The following is a 19411-nucleotide window of genomic DNA, read 5'->3' on the forward strand; positions in this document are numbered from 1 at the left end:
CTGATCTAATTTCTAAAATTGTTAAGCAATTTAAAATAAACATTTTAAAACAGTTTTTAAATTTTGAATTTAAATGATCGTATAAATATACCAAACTTTGATATTTTTGATATCAGTGGTAATTCACTTATGATTAAATACATTTCAAATTATTACGATATTCAGAGTCAAAAGTAACGAACATTTCAATTTGAATTCTTATCGTATAAATATACTAGATTTGGTATATTTTTGTGTGTTTCGTAACTTCATGTCAGATGATTACGTTACTACAACTTGACGTGGTTTGATTACGTTCTATAATCATTAATGAAAATCAATGCGTTGGTCACACTGTTCCGGTCCGCGTGTTGATAAAAAACATAAAACTGCAAAATGAAAACACCAAAAACAAAAGAAGCCAAAAAAGCTGAATTAAAAGCTGTGAAAAAGGAACCTGGCTTGGCGGAGGAGAGCAAGAAGGTCAAGAAGCCCAAGGACAAGGCCAAGAAGAAGCAGCCTAAGCTGCCCAAAGAGGAGGTAAAGGCAGCGGTCCAGGAGAGCTCCCAGAAGAAGCTGTCCGCCAAGGACCTGGCCAAGATCGAGAAAAAGAAGGCCAAGAAGCTGGCTCAGAAGCTAAAGAAACAGCAAAATAAGGCGGCACCCAAGGACATCAAGCAGGAGTCAGAACCCACCAAAGTTAAGGGCAAGACCATTAAAAAGGAGGGGGAGAAGTCGACGTCAGCGCCCGTCAAGGCGAAACCAAAGGGAAAGGCCACCAAAGCCAAGGCCAATAACAAGGATGAGGGTAATGTTGATCACATCCGCTTCTTGAAACTTCAGAAATCAAACTAATTATTACCAAATTTCCACCACCAACAGGAGCTGTCAAGAGGGAACGCAATCCCGCCGACGAGGCAGCCACTGTTTTTGTGGGCAATCTGCCCATCAATACCAAGCGGGTGCAGATAGTCAAGCTCTTCCAGCCATTCGGAACTGTGCAATCCATTCGTCTGCGCACAGCCGGTGGCAAGCTGCTCTTCAAGCACAAACAGCGCAAGGATGCCGGCTCGCTAAATGCCTACGTGGTGCTGCAGACTCCGGAGATTGCCCAAAAGGCGCTAGAACTGCACGGCTCCGAGTTTAAGGACAACCATCTGCGCGTGACGCCGGCGGCCAAAGCGGCGGCTGAGTGGAACGGTCAGAATAACGAGCAGCCCAATGACAAGGATGCCAAGCGCACGATTTTTGTGGGCAGCCTGAAATACTGTAAGCGATAAAATAAGAACTTCCTGGAAGCTTCTCCTCCCTTACTCCCAAAAAGTATTCAAGGAATAACCTTTGTACTGTTTTCCTTTAGCGGCAAATGAGGAGAAGCTGCGTGAAATCTTCTCCAGCTGCGGCGAAATCGACTACATCCGCTGCCTCCAGGAGGGCGTCAAGGGCTGCAAGGGCGTGGCCTACGTGTGCTTCCAAAAACCCGACGCCGTGGGCTTGGCCTTGGAACTAAATCAGACCCTCCTTGATGATAGGCCCATCAACGTGGAGCGTTACTTGGTGAAGAAGCTGGGCGCCAAGCAGGTGCGCGATGCCGCCGCTGCCGCTGCTGCTTCGAACACATCTGGAAAGGCCAAGGCCAAGAAACAGAATTCTGCTGGGGCCAAGAAACGACTGGACAAGAAGAAGGGCAAGGACAATGGCACGCCGGCCAAGGATACCAAGGCAACAGCTGGCAGTGGTCAGAAGAAGAAGTCCGAATACCGGGGCGTGAAGGTTGATGGCATCAAGAAGGCCAAGAAGCCGAACAAGAAGAAGAGCAACGACCAACAGCAAGCACTGGCGAAAAAGATAGCCCCCAAGTCTAAGAGTTAATTTCGTACCAGCTTAGATCTAAGTTTTTTTAATTAGTTGCAATCCAATTGAAAGGTCTTTCATTTCTCCTTTTGTTGTAGCGAAGTTGACCACCGACGTTGACGGGGTAATCGTTGAAAGATTACTCGCAAGAAAATTAAAATAAATACAGATTTTTTTAAAAGCTGAAACCATTTTTCATTAAAGGGTAAGGTTAACATTTTCCGGATAAATTAAGCTAAATAAAATTAAATGTCATAAAGATAAACAAAATTTAAACAATTTTGTGTTCAATTTTGGTATTACAAAATATTTAGAAGTCTAGGAGTTCTAGATAATCTCCCGAGTACCCTCCAAAAACATCCTAACTGTCCGCGTTCTTCTTTTGTAGAACAAAAATTATAACTTTGCTGTTTTCCAACATTTTTGCACCATTTTTTAGATATGGCCATTCTATATTATTTCAGAATTTTGGTAAAAATTTTATGAAAATCGGACGACTATATGATATAGCTGCCATAGGAACGGTCGAGAAATAAATAGGAAAAAAAATTATAGTTTCGTTGTTTTTCAACGTATGTTTATCTACTCTGAGATATAAGCTTTTTTTATTATTCTAGAATTATGGTATAAATTTCATAAAAATCTATACATATACTATATCATATATCTGCCATATAAACCGATCGGTAGATGTAGAGAAAATGTAAAACTGGGAATGTAAAACTGTAACTGTCAAACTGTAAACATAATAAGTATAGGTAAAATGTAATGAAACACTGTTTTGTGAGTGTTTTCAGCATTTAAATCTATATTATAAACATCGAAACCAATCTGCAAGGGTATACAAATTTCGGCGTGCCGAAGTTAGCTTCCTTTCTTGTTTTTTTTTAATTTTTCCCGATTTTATATGAAATTTTGAAGTCAAAACCCTGATTTTTGACTAAAAAATTAAGTTTATTTGTTAAATAAAAAATATAATAAAATTTAAAATAAAAAAAGCTAGACGTGAGTAGAATTAGTTAAAAAAGTTATGCGCCAAATATCAAAACGATTGGTTGAGTACATTTAGAGTTATCCTGTACACCGACTTTCAAAATTACACTCCTTTTAGGATAACGGTTTAATCTTTGTGATACTCATTTATCAGTATCGGAATTTTAGAATAAAAAAACTTTTTAAAAATTAAAAATCGGATAAAGTAAACTAGGTCCAACCGTTCTGATCATTAGACCTTTCCAACTTTCCTTTCCATTTGTAACTTTGAAAGGAATCTCAAAATCAAAACTGGTCTAGTGTTATTTGTGGGCTCAGTCCGAAGTGTAACGAGTGTTGTGACATTATACCAAACATATATCAAAATGCTACTGCTAGCTTTCTTATGCTGGCTTTGCCTAGTTAATTCCTTTCTGGCTCATCCCTTGGTAAGTTAACGTAGAGGTGCACAATCGCGAATCAATGCATATAACCGGCAATTCTAGAATCAATACAAGGAACCTAATTTGCAGTCTGACCCAGCGGATTATCCCGATCTAACACATGGCCTCACTGACGCAGAGGTTCGGGAAACCCTTAATGATCTTACCTTGGAAGATCTCAAGTCCGTGGATCACTTAATTCTTGAAAATGCCGACAATAGGGAAGAAGGTAAGTAATCAAAAATTAAAATTTCATCACCATCATCAGGTGAAACCGTAGAGAGCACGGCGGGTCTAGGGCCACAGAGTGTGCAAGTGATGAAGAAGACCCTTCGAGCTGTAAACCCCACCATGGAGGATGGCTGCCGAGAAGAGAACGATTGCGGAGAGGCAAAGCAGGTTTCCCGCTCAAAACCATGTCCAAGTCCAACTTCAAAGTGTTGCGTAAAAACCACTCGACCCACAACCCCTGATTGCACGACCAAAGCTTCCTGCGGATCCACGGATGTCTTTAACAAGTGCCCAAAGATCAATAATAAGAATAAGCGCAAGAAATTCCAAGACGATATTGAATGCGAATCCGATGACTTCCAGTGTCTGGCTAGGAAGCAGATTGAAAATACTAAGAAAATTCTCCAGGAGCTGGACCTGTCGGTGGATATTCCATCAAAATACACTTCACCGAGGGAGTTGGCTGGGATAGAGACGATTATGAATTACCAGGGCCAACCACTAGATGAAGCCTTAAATTTAGATTTCCCAAAAGAATCCAGGCCTATGGAACCAGCTGAGCTGCATGGAAATCTGGCTACCTCGAAGCCAGAGTCTCTGGCTAACATATACCAACGTCACTCCAGTTTTGAGGGAAAACATCAATCCCATTTGGAGCAGGCTAACGACAAGTTTCAGTATGAAAAGAACTTGAATCGGGAAAATGATGTAGGGGCCAACTCGAAGCAAACATCTCAAGCTGACGTGCAACCGGAAATTTTGGGTAATTTCCAGCTGGATCAGTGGTTCAAAATGAAACAGGGTTTTTCAGACAATGTGGCACTTAGAAATTGGGCCAAGTTGAACCCGGCTAATTTGGCCAATATAGAACAGGCTAATTGGGACGCAGAACTGACAAATTGGGCCAATGTAGAACTGAACCATCAGCCTCAGTTTAGCCAGGAGCATTATGCTAACTCACAGCTGGGAAAACAGGCTAATTTTCAGCCGGCTCAGGAGCAACAAGCCACAAATCAGTACCATTTTAGGCAGGATAACCAGGCCAGCTTGGAGCTAGGAAATCAGGGCATTTCTCAACAAGAAAATCGGGCTAACATACAGTTACAAAATCAAGACAGTTTTAAACAGACTCATCGGAATTATCATCAGGCTGACTTAAACAGCGATCAGGTTCATCAACAGGATAGAGAGCTGCGACCAGATGTCAGCTATCACCAAAGCACTGAGCAAGGGGAGCTCAAGGCAGAACGAGCCCCACTTGAGGTTTATGAAGGACATCAGCTCTCCCGAAAGAGAAATGCTTGTCAGGAAAATCAAGATCTTAAGCCACAAGGTCAGACACATAGACAGCAGCGGTCAGAGGTCAACTATCACCCACTTGAGCGTTATGGAGAGCATCAACTATCTCGGAAGAGAAATGCCTATCAGAAAAGTCTGCCTCTTAAGCCACAAGGTCAGACACACAGACAGCAGCGATCAGAGGTCAGCTATCATCCAAACACTGAGCAATGGACTCTAAATCAGCCTTTAAAGAAACAAGCGAAAATTGAGCCAACTTCACTTGAGCCTTATGAAGGACATCAGTTCTCTCGAAAGAGAAATGACGAGGAGCAACAAGTTAATCCAAATCAGGAAGGCCAGGCTCTTATATCTCAAGGTCAGACACAAATTCAGCAGCGATCAGAGGTCAACTATCACCTAAACACTGAGCAAGCGGAACTGAATGGTGTAGAAGGGGAACCAGCTCCACTTGAGCCTTATGAAGGACATCAGTTTTCTCGAAAGAGAAATGCCGAAATAGAAAAATCAACACAAGGAAGGGGAAAGATAGTTACCAACAATGATAAACCACAACCAGTAAACGCTTATATGGCCAAGCAGGAAAGTCACTCCGACGTCGACAGGTGAGCGGATAATCCATATGAATATCTGCTTTAATTAACCAACTTTTATGTAGTTTTATTTCTAATAGTGCCCGCGATCCGCCTCGGTATCTGAATTCCAAGCAGAGCGATCTCATTCAGAGGCAAAACGAGCGTCGATTGAACGAGGATCGGAGCTTGAGCGAAAGCCTGAATCTGGATAAGCTGACCGGCGAGAAAGAGCCCAATCCCGCAGGGGAATCAGATTGGTCATCCGATAACAAAAGAGGCAAGCGGGAGAACAGTCCCAAGGCAACAGATGATGCTCCAGAGGTGAGTGGTATGATATCCCTACCTAATACATATCTGTATCTGCATTTAGAACCACAAAGAGACGTATCTTAAAAAGCTGATGGACTCGTTTCCTCGAGATCAGGGTAGCCAGATCAATGCCAACGTGGCACTCAAGGATTTGCCGTTTGCGCATGAGCGCATGAAGCGAAGTTAAATTATATATTTTCTTTTACTTGTAACTCTAGTTAATGTTTCCTATTAAATATATTTCTTATAAACGGCAACCAAATTATCAAAAACTTGATTATATTTTGGACAAATATGCGATTATTGAGAGACACTCACCTTTGCAATCCCTCCAACAGAAGCGGGGTTAGGAAGACGTTAAGCTGTCCCTTAAGCCGCGCCACCACTGATGTGCAGGCTGCTCCTCCCTCTGCTTGCAGGCTCATGAACTCGCCATCGTCAAACCCGTTTGTGGTCTTGTCCGCTTCCTCCTCCTTAAGCAGGACACTCGGATCCCAGGGATGCGACTTGGGTCCGCCCATGAACGTAGCCGAGCTGTTACTACCCGTTGCGTTTTCGTATCGGGGAACCACCTTGATCTCCCGCCAACACGAATACAGATCGAAGTGGGGCAGCATTTTACTGCCAATATAGGTGAGGCCGCCATCTTCGTTTTCCGAGAAGAGTGGCGTGGAAAAGACATCGGGCCCCAAGGGAAAGGAGCAGCCATTCCAGTTGAAGCACTTCACCTGCGACAGGTGATTCAGGTAGCTGGCCATTAGCAAAGGCGAATCTATGATCGGCCGGTTGACCTGCTGATGGAGATTGACCAAAGCCACATCCTCCTGCGACGACATGGCCGAGATAAAGGAGTTGGAAGACAGGGATGGTGTGCCGGACGAGGATCCACGGGAATCAGCCTGTGTAGAATGGAGACGAGACCAGGGGATTACAATACGATTTCTCAGTGGAAAGGGTGATGTTTGCTTTACGGCTGCTAAAACTAATATAGCCAGATTAAAGGGCGCAAGCAGAAAGTCGTGAGAAACGTTCATGTTGATGTGCTAAGTTCAGGTTCTCATAAATTTTCTTGAAATTTAAATAATTTTTAAAAATTATACACCACACAAAAATACATAATAAAAATTCATTTAAGATCGCAACAAGTTTGCAAGAAATATTTTAAATAAACTTTGTAATCGTTAAGCCAGAAAGTCCGGAACCTATCATCTTAGGACTAATCTAAATCAAGAAACTTTACATGCACTAATTTTCAACATCCATGCAAATGTTGATCTCCGAGCCAGAAGTTTTCACGAATTGCGGTTCAAGATCAACGTAAGAAGTTTCTACAGACACATCGAGATGGTTCCGAATAGAGACTAGCTTAAAAATTTTGGTTTTAGTTGCACTACTTTGTTAGTTAGCAGAGGGTTTTTGTTTCTTGCTGTTGGTACTAAGAACTACTCACATCATGAACAAAATGTCGGTACTCAGGTCGTGATGATATATTTGTTAATTTTCTTATTGGTGTGGCAAGACCGTGAATGCGTCTCGCGTCTTCGTTCTGGATGAGTTTTGTTTTCGGTTTTTATATCGATTTAGTTAGTTTTGGATTTCGATTTTAGATGAGTCGAGATTTGAGGAAAGGAATAGATTTTAGGTGTGGATTATAGTTACAGATTTAGAACCGATCTTTCAATATCTAGCTGTGTAAATGCTTGAGAGAACGGGAAATATCGATATATCGACACTAAATCGATTTGATGTAAAATTCGATAAATGTATATTTGGTACATTTACTGATTTGAGGATAATTGTTAAGATTTTGATATAATTTTGGATATTTCCTCCCTTGTAGAGCTGGCAATTAATCAATTTTTAGTGAATTTAGAAAAAAGTGAATCTAATCTTATTTCCGTCTTCAATTTTGCAGAAAAAATCGAAAATCCAAAACGGAAATAATTACAATTATATATGGATAATAAATTAGATTCATAATTGGAAACAATTCATAAATCGATTATAGAATCGATTCAATTTCCAGCTCTACTCCCTGCTAAATAACACATTTAAAAAGCTGGATACTGAAAAATCGTTGCTTAGTTGCTTAGAAGTTATTTATATTAGAGTTAGAGATATATTTTCTTAAAGATTAAAGAGCGAAGCATGCACTGAAAGAGCGTTTTCCGAATGGAATTTGGATTGTCATTTGCTGCCCTGATCAACAACTGGGTGAAATCGAATCAACGGATAAGGATATAGTGAATAGTTTGAAACTTGGCTTTAAAGCAGCAAAGCTAAACGCGATTGGTGAGTACAAGTCTCTGAGTAAATGACGTAATATTTGATAGTATGAATACATAATCGACGTGTTGTCAGATATTGGGAATTGTTCAGCTTTACCAGTTCAGTGGTGCTCTGCGGGCGCTTCGGAAGTGTTTTATTGCCGTCGGGCGCATGGATCTCCAAATCGCTGCGATAAGTGGGCAAGGTATGGCTGCCATTCTCGTTTTGAGCTCCAATGCTAAGAAAGAATGTTTAGTATATCCGAAATGGGAATACTCTTTCTGTAGTTACCTTAAATCTGATGAGAATCGCTTCTTTCCAGACAGCACCACTGATCCGCTGTTGGCGCTATTTCGCTGCTTCATGGACCCCCGCTGCGACATCACATTAGATATGTCCTCTTCGGCGGAGAAGAACATCTCCGAGGGATTCTCCGATGTCAGCGATATGGTGCGCTGTACCTCTCGAGGCAGGTGATCACCCCCCAAGCCCTGCGCATGTACAGCTATATCCGCGATCTCAAACTCCAGGGGATGTGAATGTGGTGCCGAGTGCGACATCTCGTCGGGCATCTACACAGGGAATAAGATGAATTATATTTAAGATATTATATTTAAGATTATTATTCATACCTCATGTTCATCATCCAGGACATCCCCGGTCAGTCTGGAGTCCGAAATGCTCGTCTTGGGCGGCGACACTCGCAGCCTGTTCGAGTCCGAGCCACGTCGGTGCCCACTTCCCATGTCGCTGCCGCCTGCAGCAGACCCTTCATGTTGTAACTGAAGCTTTTTAGAGGGACTGTCCAGTAGGCGGGCGTAGGGAACCTCCACGGAGGTCTGGCGGGTGCAGGGATAGCGCTTGTTTCTCCTTTCCAAAGTATTCGGCGATCCAATGCTCTCCCGCGACTTGTTTCGATTACTCAGGTCCGGCTTCTCGACTCCGGCTGTTCCACTGGCCCCGATCTTGAACTTGGTCCCATCGGGTAAGGAACAGAGATCCGATTTCTTCAGGCTTCCGTTGCGTAAATCTCCGGCCGGTCTGTACAAACGGCCCTTGCCATTGAAATCGGCCGAATCGTACAGCGAAACGCAGTGCAGGCTATAGGGCGGTGTGTGGAAGACTAATTGACCTTGGTGGAGAATGCTCTCGCCGAAACCAAAGTCCTTGTTATTGTTGATAATGCTGTGTGGAAATTAGAAATTAATAACTATATAAATTACTTAATTCTCAATAATAAATAAAAATTTTATATAAAAATTTATCTTGTTTTTAAAAATTCATTTAAAAAATATGATATACATCATTTTTTCACCGTCCCAGCTCAATTTTTTGGTATTTTTATTGTACTTATATCGTTAAAAACTCCATATTGGGTCAGCATTATTTATAAATTATAAGGGGAGATATTTGCTATTCCTTTACAGATTTGAATTTGTCAGTGAAAACTTTGAAATCATTCACATAAATGGAAACAGATAAAGAAGACTTGTTGAACGTCGGGTGAGTAAACTTGCTCTTGTTTTCGTTCCTCTTGTTTCCCCAGTCTTCTCCTGATCCATACCTTGTCCCTATCTCCTACTGACCCTCAGCACCATTGTGGCCATTGCCGGTGGCGACTTCGCTGTGATTGCGACGGATACTCAAATAACCAACAGTGACTTTAACTCCACGAGTAAGCAGGACAAGCTCTTCCAAGTGTCTCCGGTGGCGGTTATGAGCTCCTCTGGTTCCTGGCCCGACACCCTTGCAGTGATCCGTCTGATGAAAACGATCGTGGCCGACTACGAGAGCACTCATCTGCGTCCCATTACCATCGATGCCATGTCTCAGATGTTCTCAAATAACATGTTCAAGCGCCGTTACTTGCCCTATTGTGTGTCCACCATTCTGGCCGGTATTGACAAGAAGGGCGAGGGTGTTGTGTTTTCGTTCGATTCCCTTGGTCACTGCCAGCAGGTTATTTACCAAGCTGCGGGCATGGCCACCGCCATGGTGCTGCCATTGCTGGATAGCCATCTTGGGTTCACGAACCAGAGTGAGACAGCCCCCACCGAAAGGATCAAAGTGACCGAGGCGGTTTCCATCATCTCTAACTGCATGGTCATTGCCAACGAACTCGAAAACCTCACCAGTGGCTCTTGGCTTATGAAGATCATCACTAAGGATGGTATCGAGGTTAGGGAATTGCCGCTGCGCCAAGAGTAAACTAGAAACGCCACTGGTGTCTAGACATCCTCAGTTCGTTCTTTGTTTTTCGATTATATTTTGCGTTTTATATTTTATGTTCTACGTTTTTTGTTTAAAATTTTATTAAATTGAGTTATTAATTATTTGACACCAAACTAAAGTAATAATATATTTGCACAAGGACAGGATCTGGATAGGATTCCCTTAGCTAAGCTAGCAGAAATTTCTGAGATACTTACAAGTAACGCGCAATGTTGTAGTTATCGTGGACATCCTGTGCCGTTGGCTTGAAGAACTTCTGACCATTTCGATTACTGCCAAAGAAGACACAGCCTCCAATGCATCCGCACCGTGAAATTTCGGTGCCAGAGGACAGGGCACTTCCATTATGTGACCAGAGGAACCATAAGCGCTTGAACTTGGCATCATGTTCGCGCAGAAAACTGACAAAAGACAAGAGCTGCAACATAACGAACACAAATTGACGAAGTTCCAGACTTACTTGTGCTGTACTAGATGCAGTTCGTGATCCGGTATCGGCAAGGCAGAAGCTCCTTCAAGGAGAATGGGACCCAGCGAAGTGCATCCCACCTCCACCCAATTTTCGCAGAGATCAGATGTTTCCGGTGTGCGCTTAGCGTGCGGCTCCGAGAAACTATCCCTCAGCTTTCGCGTGGCTTCATCCCGAGAGTCCCGTCTTGAAAAGGAGTTGGAGCTGCGCTTGCCTGCCTTGCCATGCGCGGCATAGTGCGATCCACCAGCTGCATCCTGGGACTTTAAAGAGTCCTGATCTGCTCGCCTCAACTTTCCGGATCGATTGCTGCCCGTGGTGTTGGTGTTGAACGAGGAGTTCGTGGTGTGCAGCATGAACAGGCGTAGCAAAATGGAGGGCAGCAAGCCAGAGATCCCGGACTTTACCCGCTGGCCGTGGAGGTTACAATTCGCCAAGCGGATGGGTGAGATCCAAGCGTGCAGGGCAGTGCCGCTCTCAATAAGATAGACATCAACTGCATCCACCGAAACTCGGGTCATTTTGTATTTGATATCCTCGGAGGAGGGGCACTTGTACTTCTTCTCCTCTTTTGTTTGGGGACACAAATTGCTGGGCACTCCATGATGACAATTCCTTACCGTCTTTGGAGACTTCAAGCAGTTCTCTGGGTCGATGGCTAGTAGGATGAGAGTCTCCAGACCCGTGACCACATTCACCAGCTGGGGCAGCGTAAGTTTTCCTGTGAGTTTACCCAACTGCACCTCCACAAGCCAGGAGTACTCTAGCGTGTCCTCATCCAGCGCACATCCTTCGTTGCTAAACATGGCATGACCTCTCACCTGGACTGCCGACAGCATCAGGTGACCCTGGTTAATGTGCTGCTCCCGCTGCGAGCGCTGCAGGCAATCGGAGGCCAGCAGATACGACGGACTAACCAGAACCTGTAGCGTGGTCTCGTGATACCGCTTATTCATCTCGAAGCCAAATCGCTCAATCAGCACCACCGGGCACGGGGGATCGTCGGCATTGCAGTTCTTCATCACATGCGCCTGGATATCATGGACAATCACAGACACCATCACCTCCAGCGGGCGATACAGACGGGGATCAAAGGGCTTGCGCTTCTCCTCAGGCGCTTGAGTTTCCGAAATTGATTTGTTGGCCAATTCCTTCTCCTTGGCCAAAAGCTGATCTTTGGGATTAAGCTGTGTGGCCCCCGGCTCCTTCATATTTACATTTGACTGCTCCATATCAGTAAAGTTCTGATCCTCCCCGAAAATGTTCTCCTTTAGGTTAATAAAGTTGCGCAGCACATTCCCGTACGCCATAAGAACCGAGCTGCCAATTTCCAGTTCAACGGTGACATGATCCGCCGCCAATGTGCCGGGATCGAACTTACTGTATTGCTCAGGTGGCTGCTGCCAGCTGCTCACTGGCGACTTCCTGACCTTGGGTATTCGCATGGGACTCAGTAGGATTTCCTCCTTCTCCGGCGTGGTGATATCCGCCTGGGGATCGGGCCCCAAGGGCGGAACGGGATGATAAACATACTGAATGGACAGGGCCAAAATTGGCACAGCCCAGCAGTCAATCCAACCGGCGGAGCGCTGGCAGATCTTGCGCCACTTCTTTGAGTATAACTCCGGGCGCCTGATGAGCTTGCCCTCCCTGGTCAGCAGTCTTGCGTTCTCGTCTATGGCTAAAACAATGGGACGCACCGAGGATACCTCCGGCACGTACAAGCTCAGGTCCAAGCCCTCGCCGTGGATCCAGAACTTCAACGTAACCGTCTTGGGTAGGAAGTCATCGAAGGGCAGGGCAAAGCTCATTTCGAAGACGTCCCCGCAGAAGGCCAGGTGGTTGTTCTCCTGATTGGCACTGCTGCAGTCAATCCAGTTGTACTCGTTGCAGAGCATCAGGATCTCGAACTCATGCAGCCGAATGCTGAAGTTGCAGGTGTAAGGAACGAAACTGAGTACATCCGGCCTGGCCTTGTTCGCCCAATCCTCGATCAGGTCCTGGAAGAAGCACTTGTGCTTGTACACAATAAAAGCACTCGTCTTGCAGCCGGACAACGAGATACTCCAGTCCTGCGGCGCATTCCACTTGGTCGGATAGTGGATCCGCACCTTGTACTCCAGGGACTCGAACTCGGCCAGGCTCCGGTACTGCAGCGATGTGGTGGCCTCCACGTGAAAGAGCTGACCCTGGATCTTGGAAGTGTAGCCGTCTGGTTGGGTGACCCAGGGAATCGTAACCTCTACATATGAAGCAGGACCCACGGTAATGTGCATCGCGTTCGTCTCCTTTTCCTTGGAGAAGAGTATATCGATGGTGGCCTCATTTAGCACGCACAGCGTCACATCGAAGGACTGATAGCTGCGCAGCTCCCCGGGCTGAGGTGTCGGCGTGACCTCTGCCTCCAACCAATCTGAGGGGTAAAAGTATTTGTACAGGTGATCCCTTTGACGATCGGCCCAGGGTCCGTAGCTGAAATCCGTTCCCTTGAGGCACCTCGCATTGATACCCCAAACGGGGGGCGAGGGCTCCACCACATCTCCGTTGGGCAGGACAATCTGAACGGGCTGTTCCGGGACCACGCCGGGCTCATCCATATAGAAGTACAAGTCCATTTGATTGGACATCATCACCACGAAGCCCTCGCCCATATATCGAGGGGGCTCATCGATCAATCCCGTGTATTTGGGACTCGGACAGAAGAGCACCTTGGCATTCTCCACCTTGGCCTTCACAAAGTGCATAAAGTGATCCAATTGACACACGGCTGGTTTCGTACTATAGGTGCAGTGGGCTTCCTCCACGGAAATCGAGAGAGTGGTCGGGGTCAGACGGTTTCCAAAGACGAAGCGGCCGGAGCAGATGTCGATCTTGATCACTGGAATCAGATCCCTCCAAGTGGTCGCCTGCATGGCCTCCGAGTTCTTAACGTTCTGTATTCTTCGCGCATTTTCGAGGTTCATGTGGTGCTCCTTTAGCTTGTTCCGTTCCTCGTTGCTCACCACATCCGTGGGTATGAGCAGCGATGGCTCTAGCCCAAAGGTCTTCTCCAGCTTGTCGTACAGATCGGATCTGTTGTATATGTGCAGCTCGTATCCATTTAACTGGACCGAAAGACGCGTGTCCGAGTGGGAGAGATCCTCCGACACATCCTTGGGAACGTATGATCGCCACCAGCGAAAGATGAAGTATCCGTCCTGTGCTCGCACCGTGTAGTCGTAGGTGATATACACAAAGTCCCGAAACATAATCTTTCCAGCTAACGGATTTAGCGCCACAGATCCGATCTTAAAGTACGCTCCCTTGATGAACCACCTGTTGGCGATCTTTGTGATCAGCATCCCGATCACTCGGGAATTGTAGAAGGTGATGTAAGTCACCCAGGTGATGGTGGTAAGTAGCGACGCAAGCAGCCATATCTGAAAAAAGTAAATATATATGATGAATATATCGATATTTAAAGTATTGTCAAAAATATCTGAAATGATGCCTTAAATTATATTAATTAGCTCATCTCTTTCCGATTTTATTGGTTAGATTTATTAAACCAAATATCGATTTTATCATGTCAAATACCAATTTAATATCGATATATTACGTTAAATGTCGTTACAGTATTATCATATCAAAATTTTCCGCAATCCCCAATGATTTTTTATAAAATTGTATTTTAAAAATAATAAGTTCTTTAAATTATCTAACATGTACATATTATTAGTATCTTTTAACAAAATAAAGATAGCTTAGACCAAAAGTCTACTTTTGACTTTATTACATTTTATTTGCAAATAGTATTTAATTTAATTCACCCAGTTCTTACTTTAGCTTAAATAAATGGTTTTAAGTATACCATACATAAACATTTATATATTCATTTCAGTGAGCACCCGTAAAGATACTTTAAGTTAATCACTTCTTTAGTGTTCCGAGAACTTTAGACTTTAATTCAAGTGGTTTAAAGTACATATTAATGAATATTAAACGAGGGAAAAATATTGTAGCTGCTTATAATATATTTTAAATTTATAGAAATACTTTTCTCCATTGAGTGTCAAAGTAGTACAAAAACAGGGAGTGTAGATTGAAAATTTATTTCTTCAAAATTGTAACATTGTATAAATCCTCAACTAACGATTCTTGAATTTATTTTTTCCTGTCTTTAATTGGGCGACTGCCCAGCCACGTTCCCTAGAAAGTTACATCTTATTATTATAATTTTATGTTTACCAAACATTGATTGGACCACTTGGGGGATTCGCCATAAATCGAAACTTTGCCTTTCCGCTAACTTGACTACGTAAAATTTGTTGACTTTGTTGATTGTTAATCATGAAATGGTGCTTCCTAAAATGGTTTTTCTTTGTAAACACAAGCAGTGAGATGCGTCATGAGCAGCTAGGAAAAATCGTCCATGATCCCTGACGAGAACCAAGTATCCAAAACCTTGCACGGCATGTCCGTGAAGATGTAGCCGGTGAACTGATCGCCCTCCGCCTTCTCGATTACGGTACAACCATTGGATTTGGTAAGGGTCATGCCGTGGCCTAAGAGCTGCGCATCCCGGCACTGCTTCCGTGTGGATTGTGCGGGCCAGAAGTGGGCGCGGCCAGTCAGTGGATTGACAAAGTCAGCCCAGTAGCCATTGTCCATGATTTCGCACACCTCGTGGCTTGCGATAAGAACGAACGAGCGAAGGGCCCTATCGACATCAGCTTCTTCGAACCGCATTCCCACCATACTGACGTTCATACAGCTGTGCAAGTGGGCGTACGGGTGGTGGAACAAGTGGCGCATGTTTTTCATTAGCAGCTTGGGGCAGGGTAGCACCCACAAATCGCTTGGCTTTGCAACAAGTGAATCTTGATTGTCATGGGATTCCACATCTGACGGGCAGTAGGAGGTGGTGTATGGGAGATCCGCTGATGAGATGAGGCCCTGGTATGCCGGACCCACGCACTGCGCCATGTAAAAGAGGTCGGTGTTATGGCTGCGCAGTATCGGATATTGCGGCTCCAGTATATTATTGTTGTGCTCGGGCTCGAACTCCTCCTCGTCGTCGGCGATGGAAAGCTCAGGAAAGCTATTGCTTCCGCTGGCCCTTCGTATGGGAGATTTCAACAGGGACAGACGCGTCGCCAGACAGCTAATCAGCTTACGCATTGAGTGCATCGTGTTCGTCTTCAGTACTTTTGGCCAGAATGGAGAGCTCCTCGTTGAATGATTTTTTTTTATAATTTAATTCATCCTTAAACGGTTTTTTACGAATTGTGAAAATTTCGACTAATTGACAGCTTTCCTCTACGCATGTGCGATCCTGGCTCTTTATGTTAGTTGTGTTTTACAAAGATTACCTTTATACGTCGTGAATCTTAACCGACGAACAGGAATGCTAGAATGCTAGTACATTAAAAGTGGCACCTGTAACTTCCCAAGAGGTTCTATTCGAACAAAAAAAAGAGTAATTATTTTGTGGAAGGGTGCACTGTTAAAAAGTTTACAATTGTATAAGATAATTTAAGATAATTTTGAATTATAAAGCCCTGTTTACCAGATCACAGCTAAGCCAAAAATGCTTTGATTTCAATTTTGATAGCAAGTTTATATTTTGTTAATAAGCCTGCATATTAAATATAAGTAAAGAAACAAAAAATTTGTTTCTAATTGGTATAATTGACATGAAAAAGAATTTGCAATGATCTTGATCTAGTCAGACCACTTTCAAATTATAACTAATTTTCTTGATAATTCACCCTACAACTAAACTAGAACCCGTTGGAAATTTTAAGCATCGATGCGAGGGCAACATAGATTATAGTATTATGAGATACATCCATGTACTAAGCGGTTATTTCATAGAGGAAACATCCCCTATAATCCCCTAATACATTTAGAAATCAGTCATAAAACCATAGCGCTAACTAATCAGGGATCAGAGTTATCAGTTTAGAATGAAGCGGAATGAGAGCGTGAGGCGGAGGGCAGCATGTGTCAATGACCAAATCCCCCTGATTGATAAGCGTCCCGTAGCTCCTCCTTCGGTGGTGCCTCACTCCGACTGCCTCCCTGACTATTAAACTTGGAGATAAAGCCCGTTTGTCGGTTGATTCACTCGCTGGCACATACCAGAACATATTAATCAAATTATATAGCCTTATAATGCGACTGAGTGCGCGAGTGTTGGTTTGGGGTCGTATTGCGTATTCGGTTTACACAGTCCTCTTACCATGCGCGCATCCAGATTCATGTCGTTGAAGGCGACATTGTGTGTGGTGTTCCAGGTGCCGACTTCTGGAAATCCCAGCGGAAAGCCTTCGTCGCTGGTCTCCTCCACCGCTGCCATATCCACCAAGTCCGCCATCTCCCAGCTACTGTGTGTGTGTGTTATGGCGAGGGGAAGTGGGCTGTTTAGGTGTGCCTGCCTGCTTTGTTGTTGTTGTAAGGTGCGCACTTGCGATTATCGATTGCTCATCGCTGCACTCATTCTCATCGATCACAAACACACTATATAGATATATACAATGGCATTACTTTTTCGGCTACAGATTACTGGCAGCGTTGCACATTAGACTTTTAATTAAATTTATTATTCTACACACACACAGGGCTACACACGCACACGCACACAGGTTCGATTTTTCCCACTTTGTATCGGAGGTCGCGGAGGTGTCTCAATTTTCGATTCGCTTTTCCACGCACTTTCATCCGGGCGGCGCGTCGGCCGCTATCACAGCGAGAGTTGCTAACTACTCGGTCGCGTTCTAAACTAAATTGGCTCCTCAACAGCTTGCTATTTAGCGCGAAAATAATAAAAATAATTTCGCCTCGAACGAAAACACTCCCATCGCTTCTTCTTCTTCTTCAACAGCTGATCGACGAGGACTGGATTATACCGTCGAGGGTTGGAGAAGCATGCGTGAAAATGTAGTATAAAAATACTAAAATTTAAATTCCTATTGCTTACTCATTAATTATTATAACATCTTCTTTAATTTAATTTAAACAAAATTATTTAATTAAGGCTACTCGGACAAAAGCTTATTACAATTTAAATTTAATTTAATTTTAGGTTGGTATTTTTGCACGGTATTTTTAGGGTACTTTAGTCTTAATTGAAATATGCTCTTCAGTGAGCCGGAAGGTATTTCTCATCTGCAACGCCACGGCCACACTGCGTGTGATTCACTTGAATATTTTAAAATAAAAGCTGCAAGCTCTCCCAAATTAGTTGATAACTTGCATTTAACAAACAAACCAATCTCGCTGATTACTGGTGATGTCACAGCTGCGCTCGAAAGTCATTAGCCTCTACAAGCACGTAAGTTTTCCGGGTCGGCAGACCGCAGGAATTCCGGTTCCACGTGCGCCCCCACCCAAAAAAAAAGCGAATGAGCCACCCCCACCTGACATTGCGTAAACATTTTGCCTCCCAATTGCAGTTGCAGTATTTGGGCCGCGAATATCCCGGCCTGAACGGGCCGCAGAAGTTTCGCAAACAGATCCACGATGCCTTCATGAATCACAAGGATGAGCAGGACCCCAAGAAGATCGTTGCCCTGCTCGCCCAAGGCCGCTACTTGGCCAAAGAGGTGGAGGCGCTGTACTCCCTGAAGAAGTACCGCACCGTGAAGCAGCGCTACAGCTACAATGACTAAGCTCAGCGGGCACAACGAGTTGGAGGCGTGGCAGCGATGCGGAAATCTGAATTCAAGGACTGATGACGGGGGACGGGGACTGGGATCATTGTGCGGAGAGAGGAATGTGAGAATATGATACGCGAATGCCTTGCTTGTCACATACAAAAAAGAGCACCTACACACACATATGCATATTCTTTTGCCAAAGCTAAACAGAGTCCCAAGCACACATGCAAAAAATACATAATAATAATTTCGAATGTCTTGTCAATGTCTAACTTAAAGTTGTTATTGAGGCAAACAAACAAACAAAAAAAAAAAAAGCGAAAAACGGACGTAGCAAAATAAACGAAGCAGTCATTGAATAACAAAAAAAAAGAAGAAAAAGAAGTGAATATTAATTTAGTGCACTGGAAAAAAGATATTCTCATTTGCTCATCAAGTGAATTATAATCCAAATTTTAAATACTCAATGGAGTCATCTTGAAAAAAACCATATTTAAAAAGTCTTTTCTAAGCCAGAAAGTTTAAAACATTTTTGTTATGCTTCTTTTAATACCTTTTTCTGTTTAGTTTTAAAAATATCTAGATATTAGGACTTAAATCGAATTGATCATTGCATTTTATTTCTGCGTAGTGACCTTGAACCGAGTCCGTCGGAAGGAGGCCCGGCATGGCAGGTGCGCAGGTTTATCATCATGTGCTATCTGTTCGCCTGTTTATTTCGGATATGTGGCGGCGATAAAAGTATCTATCAGATATCTGAAATGTCTGCCAACATTCCCTCGAGTGCGTTCGGCGCCTTTCCGCCGTCGCTTATTGACAATACTGCGTATTTAAATTCATCTGACCGCTGATCGAGGGTCTGCCCCCCTTATACATACTATATGCACATGTTCGCGATTATAATCGTCCGTGTCCATGTCTTGGTGATAAACAACCCAGACGCCGTCGAGTTGATTGAGCTTTTTGTTTTCCCGCTGACGAAAAACATGAAAGCTTCTATGCCATCAAAGAGCCAATGAAAAAAGTGAAATTCTGGCAAAATATCAGCTCTCAGGGGAGGTTTGTACTGATAAGAGAGTGCAATGATGTCAATGCGAAGAAAAGCACATTCATTGCGAGTAGTTTTCTGGAATTCTCGCC

At 43.9% G+C, this 19411-nt stretch overlaps 6 protein-coding genes across 11 annotated transcripts in view; 4 read left to right on the forward strand and 2 right to left on the reverse strand.

The window, feature by feature from the left end:
* tweek (transmembrane protein KIAA1109 homolog tweek) overlaps positions 1-17493 on the reverse strand; it is a 32534-nt gene extending 15041 nt beyond the window's left edge. For 3 of the 4 annotated variants that reach the window (XM_070283399.1, XM_070283398.1, XM_017170072.3), the window contains exons 1-7: positions 16855-17493; positions 10623-14050; positions 10360-10563; positions 8563-9115; positions 8222-8502; positions 8048-8168; positions 5981-6561 (exon numbers count right to left, since the gene is read on the reverse strand). In XM_070283399.1, the coding sequence (XP_070139500.1) occupies positions 5981-6561; positions 8048-8168; positions 8222-8502; positions 8563-9115; positions 10360-10563; positions 10623-14050; positions 16855-16989 (5303 nt within the window). In that variant the 5' untranslated portion in view covers positions 16990-17493. Of the gene's footprint in view, positions 1-5980; positions 6562-7112; positions 7209-8047; positions 8169-8221; positions 8503-8562; positions 9116-10359; positions 10564-10622; positions 14051-16854 lie in introns of all 4 variants that reach the window. The other variant, XM_017170069.3, reaches the window with a different exon arrangement.
* LOC108077002 (RNA-binding protein 34) lies at positions 316-2021 on the forward strand. The gene is made up of 3 exons (XM_017170075.3): positions 316-787; positions 862-1248; positions 1340-2021. The coding sequence occupies exons 1-3, from the start codon at positions 376-378 to the stop codon at positions 1849-1851; spliced, it is 1311 nt and encodes a 436-aa protein (XP_017025564.1). The 5' UTR covers positions 316-375; the 3' UTR covers positions 1852-2021.
* On the forward strand, positions 3096-5921 carry LOC108077006 (bromodomain-containing protein DDB_G0280777). 3 transcript variants are annotated; one of them, XM_041775577.2, is made up of 5 exons: positions 3096-3254; positions 3339-3477; positions 3517-5383; positions 5437-5674; positions 5724-5921. In XM_041775577.2, the coding sequence occupies exons 1-5, from the start codon at positions 3192-3194 to the stop codon at positions 5847-5849; spliced, it is 2433 nt and encodes an 810-aa protein (XP_041631511.1). In that variant the 5' UTR covers positions 3096-3191; the 3' UTR covers positions 5850-5921. The 3 variants fall into 3 exon arrangements, with proteins under 3 accessions (XP_041631511.1, XP_041631509.1, XP_041631510.1); XM_041775575.2 differs by having other exon boundaries at positions 3098-3254; positions 3312-3477; XM_041775576.2 differs by having other exon boundaries at positions 3098-3254; positions 3312-3477; positions 3529-5383; positions 5724-5919.
* On the forward strand, positions 9284-10245 carry LOC108077004 (proteasome subunit beta type-1-like). The gene is made up of 2 exons (XM_017170079.3): positions 9284-9433; positions 9523-10245. The coding sequence occupies exons 1-2, from the start codon at positions 9399-9401 to the stop codon at positions 10136-10138; spliced, it is 651 nt and encodes a 216-aa protein (XP_017025568.1). The 5' UTR covers positions 9284-9398; the 3' UTR covers positions 10139-10245.
* Positions 14707-16186, reverse strand: LOC108077003 (uncharacterized). Its single transcript, XM_017170078.3, has one exon. The coding sequence runs from the start codon at positions 15798-15800 to the stop codon at positions 15027-15029; it is 774 nt and encodes a 257-aa protein (XP_017025567.1). The 5' UTR covers positions 15801-16186; the 3' UTR covers positions 14707-15026.
* Positions 17494-17768: 275 nt separating the features above from the next.
* Positions 17769-18596, forward strand: osi (electron transfer flavoprotein regulatory factor orsai). Its single transcript, XM_017170080.3, has 2 exons — positions 17769-17946; positions 18068-18596. The coding sequence occupies exons 1-2, from the start codon at positions 17905-17907 to the stop codon at positions 18281-18283; spliced, it is 258 nt and encodes an 85-aa protein (XP_017025569.1). The 5' UTR covers positions 17769-17904; the 3' UTR covers positions 18284-18596.
* The last annotated feature ends 815 nt before the right edge of the window (positions 18597-19411 follow it).

The sequence above is a fragment of the Drosophila kikkawai genome, chromosome 2L (genome assembly GCF_030179895.1).
Source record: "Drosophila kikkawai strain 14028-0561.14 chromosome 2L, DkikHiC1v2, whole genome shotgun sequence".
Lineage (NCBI taxonomy): Eukaryota > Metazoa > Arthropoda > Insecta > Diptera > Drosophilidae > Drosophila > Drosophila kikkawai.

Coding starts and splice junctions, on each gene's coding strand:
- LOC108077006 (XM_041775575.2), top strand. CDS start 3,192: ATGCTACTGCTAGCTTTCTTATGCTGGCTTTGCCTAGTTAATTCCTTT. Junction 3,478..3,516: donor TGCCGACAATAGGGAAGAAG/GTAAGTAATCAA, acceptor CACCATCATCAG/GTGAAACCGTAGAGAGCACG. Junction 5,675..5,723: donor CAACAGATGATGCTCCAGAG/GTGAGTGGTATG, acceptor ATCTGCATTTAG/AACCACAAAGAGACGTATCT.
- LOC108077002 (XM_017170075.3), top strand. CDS start 376: ATGAAAACACCAAAAACAAAAGAAGCCAAAAAAGCTGAATTAAAAGCT. Junction 788..861: donor GGCCAATAACAAGGATGAGG/GTAATGTTGATC, acceptor CACCACCAACAG/GAGCTGTCAAGAGGGAACGC. Junction 1,249..1,339: donor TGTGGGCAGCCTGAAATACT/GTAAGCGATAAA, acceptor GTTTTCCTTTAG/CGGCAAATGAGGAGAAGCTG.
- osi (XM_017170080.3), top strand. CDS start 17,905: ATGTCACAGCTGCGCTCGAAAGTCATTAGCCTCTACAAGCAC. Junction 17,947..18,067: donor TCATTAGCCTCTACAAGCAC/GTAAGTTTTCCG, acceptor TCCCAATTGCAG/TTGCAGTATTTGGGCCGCGA.
- LOC108077003 (XM_017170078.3), bottom strand. CDS start 15,800: ATGCACTCAATGCGTAAGCTGATTAGCTGTCTGGCGACGCGTCTGTCC.
- LOC108077004 (XM_017170079.3), top strand. CDS start 9,399: ATGGAAACAGATAAAGAAGACTTGTTGAACGTCGG. Junction 9,434..9,522: donor GAAGACTTGTTGAACGTCGG/GTGAGTAAACTT, acceptor ACTGACCCTCAG/CACCATTGTGGCCATTGCCG.